The sequence below is a fragment of the Triticum urartu genome, chromosome 7 (genome assembly GCF_003073215.2).
Source record: "Triticum urartu cultivar G1812 chromosome 7, Tu2.1, whole genome shotgun sequence".
NCBI lineage: Eukaryota > Viridiplantae > Streptophyta > Magnoliopsida > Poales > Poaceae > Triticum > Triticum urartu.
The window spans coordinates 227,595,337-227,599,230 of record NC_053028.1 but is presented as its reverse complement, the minus strand read 5'-3'; the positions used below and the strand labels follow the sequence as shown (position 1 = coordinate 227,599,230).

The window sequence follows — 3,894 nt, the reverse complement described above, 5'->3', positions numbered from 1 at the left end:
AAAGTTTAACTTTAGAGAATTCTAATATGCAGAGTAAAAAGGACCGGAGGGAGTACTTCTCAAGTGCTTAAAGATATGTTGCATTGTAGTATGTGCCGCACTCATAAGTGGGTGTGGGACCGGTATGGCTCGTCATAGGCCGTGCTTGTGAATAGATGTTAGACTAGCCACAATGGATAGTAACATAGAGTAGTAACATGCCCATGTTACTACTTTATAGTGGGTAGTAATATATGTGTGATAACATGCAACACTTCATTTATTAGGTTATAGACTCACCTTGCCTTGATATATGTGATGTTACTCACACTAGTAGTACTAACTAACTATGTTACTACATGCCTCTCTTTCTTCATTTATTGCTTAGCACATCATTTATTTTATCTAGATATGTGTGATGTTACTATCTATGTTACTTTCACTATGGGTAGTCTTAAGATGAATTGCGTAAAGTAAGCATGCTCTCGTTGCAACAGACGGGCACTATGCTAGGAAACTAAAGAGTGTAGATGTGATAGTTGCAAGTATTAATAAAATTACGTTTTTTATAAATGTATAATGTACGTTAGATCGCAGCAAGAGGGTACATAGTTTGGTGTAACTAGCAGTAGGCGCCCAGACTGCTGGTCCACTTCTCTATGCACAAATATCCCCAGCCTCTGCGGCTCCAATTTGCAAAAGCTACTCGAGGATTGACCCAACCCACCCGGCCTTCTCGTACCAACCAAGCAGCTCCAAACACCAAGAAATCCACAGAAACCGAGATCTCTCTCTCTCTCTCCGACCCGACGGATCCCTGGTTGTTGTTGTAGCTGGGCAATGGCGACCGACGCGATCCTGGAGACCATCAAGCCTCGGCGGAGCCCGTGGCTGGAGGACCTCCCGGTGACGAATGGGGGCGCAGCGAAGGGCGGCAAGGTGGACCTGTCCGGGATGCGCCGGCGCGTGTCGTCGTCCTTGTCACTGAGCCTCCAGCCGCTGTCCTCGTCGTCGTCCGCGGCGTTCCGGCGCGCGCGGTCGATGCCGTCGATCAAGGCGCTGGCGGCGGCGGGCGCGGTGCGGCAGTGGTGGGAGTGGGGGCTCGGTTGGGTGATGACCCGGAAGCCCTCCTTCGCGCGTGGCCTCGAGATGAGCGAGGACGAGGCCGCCCTGCTCGGGTGCCACTGCCGCGGCACGCTCCGGCACGTCTTCTACAAGGCACGCGCCGAGGTGCGCCGCCTCCTCGGCCGCGACGGCCGCCCGCTCGGGGGCGTCGCGGCGCAGGACTTCAGGTACGACTCCGTCAGCTACGCTCAGAACTTCGACAACGGCGACGTCGACGCCAGATGCTAGCTGCTGCGCCGGCGCACGCATGGATTCGGACGCCGACATTCGTGCCGAAAGTGAAGGTATACATGGCTCGATCGATGGCTACGAACTATATCTTCTTGGACGCGGCAATAAACCGAATTGTTTGTAAGATACTAGCAGCATATAGCACGGCGTGTGTGTGTGTGTGTGTTTTGTCTGAACGATCGCAGATGATCCAGCAGCGAGTGATGCGCACTGTTCAGGGACCAGATGTATATTTCTTCCGCTCTTCTTTCTTGTGTTTTTCCGAGTCTTTTCTTGGATACATCCGTCCCTACAATGTAATGTAGCCCGTGGATCTTGAACTGGCAAAATGTACATGTTCTGTAACACATTGCAAATGCAAATCAATAAGCATTTCTGGAACCTGAATCAAGTGCTGAGTCAGTCAGACAAACTTGATGTTCTATTTTTTTTTCTTCCCCGTGAGATTCAGATCTGGTTCTTGTTGGTTTGGGGTCCCTTTCGTTCCAGCTGTGCACGGCGCGACGCGGGAGCAACTGCTCATTGCCCGCCCGGGGTCGTCGTCCGTCCTCCCCCGGTCGGTGCCGGAGCTGTTCCCCTTTGGGTTTGGCGCTGATAGCAACTTGGCGCCCACGGGGGAGGTGCGGGTAGGTGTTGTACGTCTATCTTCGTCTTCTCCTCGCGATCGATGTAGAGGATGTATGGTAGGACCAGCGGAATGATGAGCGGTGACTGTGACTGTGAGGGAGGGTGAGCTACTACTACGCGATGTCTACACGGTGAAGGTGGGCACATGGCCATGCGTGCGGCGGTTGTTGCGGAGGGGTCATCGATTCCGGTGTGGAGACACGGGCCGTGTCGGCGGCGACCGCGATGGTACTCGTTTTTTTCTCTTTTCAGAATTGATATATATCCCAAACGTCAGATTTCTGGCCTCTCAGCTCGAACGTGCTCAGCGCCGTTGGATGTCATGCACAAATCTTAAAGCAATCAGGAGCGCCACGTCACGTTTTTGTCTCCGTTCGAAAAAATAAGGCATCATCGCGAACGACCGCACCTCTCTCCCTTATCCCTTTGTCCATTCCCCAACGACACTCACTCACCATTTCTCCTCGTGCACGGGACAAATGGCGGGGAGGCGGCCGACAACGAGGGAGGGGGGGAGGGGGGACATCAGAGAGGAGGCGTGCGGCGACGGAAACGAGGAGCGGCAAGAACCCCGTTATTTAAAATAAACTTGGCCATTCGTCGAGCTGGGCTTAATTCGGGTCAGGCTTTATAAAGCCCGACGGCAAAATCTCAAGCCCGAGCCCGGCCCAGCCCGGCTCAAATCACATGAACAATGTCCTTTTAAAATTAAAATAATAATTTTTGGGATATTTAAAATATATAGTATACCTATACTTTGCATAAAGTAATGATTTATACCCTGTTCAAGCCTATTTTTGGGCTTTCGGGCCAGGCTTTGGGCGGAAAAGCTGAGACCGAGCCTGGCCCGGATGTCGGGATTTCGGGCCGGGTTGACTGGGTCGGGCTGTCCATGCCCGGGTTTAATTTGAACCCTCAGCGATGGTGGGTGGAGGCAGTACTCGGCGACGATCCCGGTGGGCGGTGATGTGTCGACGACGCCGAAGAGAGCGTCGTCGTGTGCGTGGTGGTCGCCAGCCACCGAGCTGAGGTGCTAGGGGTGAGATTCCTGGGTGCCTTGTGTCGATTCTGAAGCCGAAGGTGGCGTTTGTGCGTGGGCATGTCGTTGCGGTATCAACAGACCAGTGGGGTCGCCCACTTCCCCTGCCGTCCAAATGAATCAGTGGTCGTGGGATCCACCGGAGGCCGGCGCCACCGACGTGGGATCAATGGTGGGGGTCGACTGCCGAATCTAGCCGAGGGAGAGGCCGAAGCTGCAGGAAGAGGGCTACGCGTCGACGAAGCCTGCGGCGACGATGTCCACCACCACGCATTTTGTCGCTCCCTAGTGTGGTGGTCACAAACGCGAGCTCCCTTGCCTCCTGCTGGGCTGCTTGAGCTCGACCACTACAGCGACGCACTGCCCAAAGCAGCGGTGCTACCTCCATCCCATGCATGTAGCACTTCGCTCAACTTTTGTGCTTCATTTTTCCAGTGTGCTGCTTCAATTGCCGTTCCATGACCCAGGGGATGCACAATAGTTTTTTGCGTGATTTACTTTGTCAATGTAAAAGTATAGGTTTTTCCATGATGTGTTGTCGTGGAAATAAAAAGAAGGTTTGTGTTTCCATGTAAATTTATGATGCGTTGCCATATTTTTTGTTAATTTAATAGATATGTTTTGTCATGGCAACTATAAACTTATGTTTGCCATGTAATTCCGGTTGTTATGAATATATGTGTTTTCTCATGGCAACTAGAAGCTTATAATTGCCATGTAATTTTGTTTTGTGTTTGCCATGGCAACTAAATGCACATATCCTGGGCTGCCCCTGTCTCTAAACAAGATCACGCGTGGGATGCTATTGCCAGTTATTCATAAAGTTGACCACAGGCTCTTGGGCTGGTTGGCCACTTTTTTAACTCTGGGAGGGAGGCTCACGCTTGTAAACT

General features: G+C 52.1%; 1 protein-coding gene across 1 annotated transcript; it reads left to right on the top strand.

Moving 5' to 3' along the window:
- Window positions 1-623: 623 nt before the first annotated feature.
- Window positions 624-1,726, top strand: LOC125520032. The gene has a single exon (XM_048684820.1). It carries the CDS (start codon window positions 820-822, stop codon window positions 1,330-1,332), a length of 513 nt encoding a protein of 170 aa, XP_048540777.1. The 5' UTR covers window positions 624-819; the 3' UTR covers window positions 1,333-1,726.
- Window positions 1,727-3,894: the final 2,168 nt, after the last annotated feature.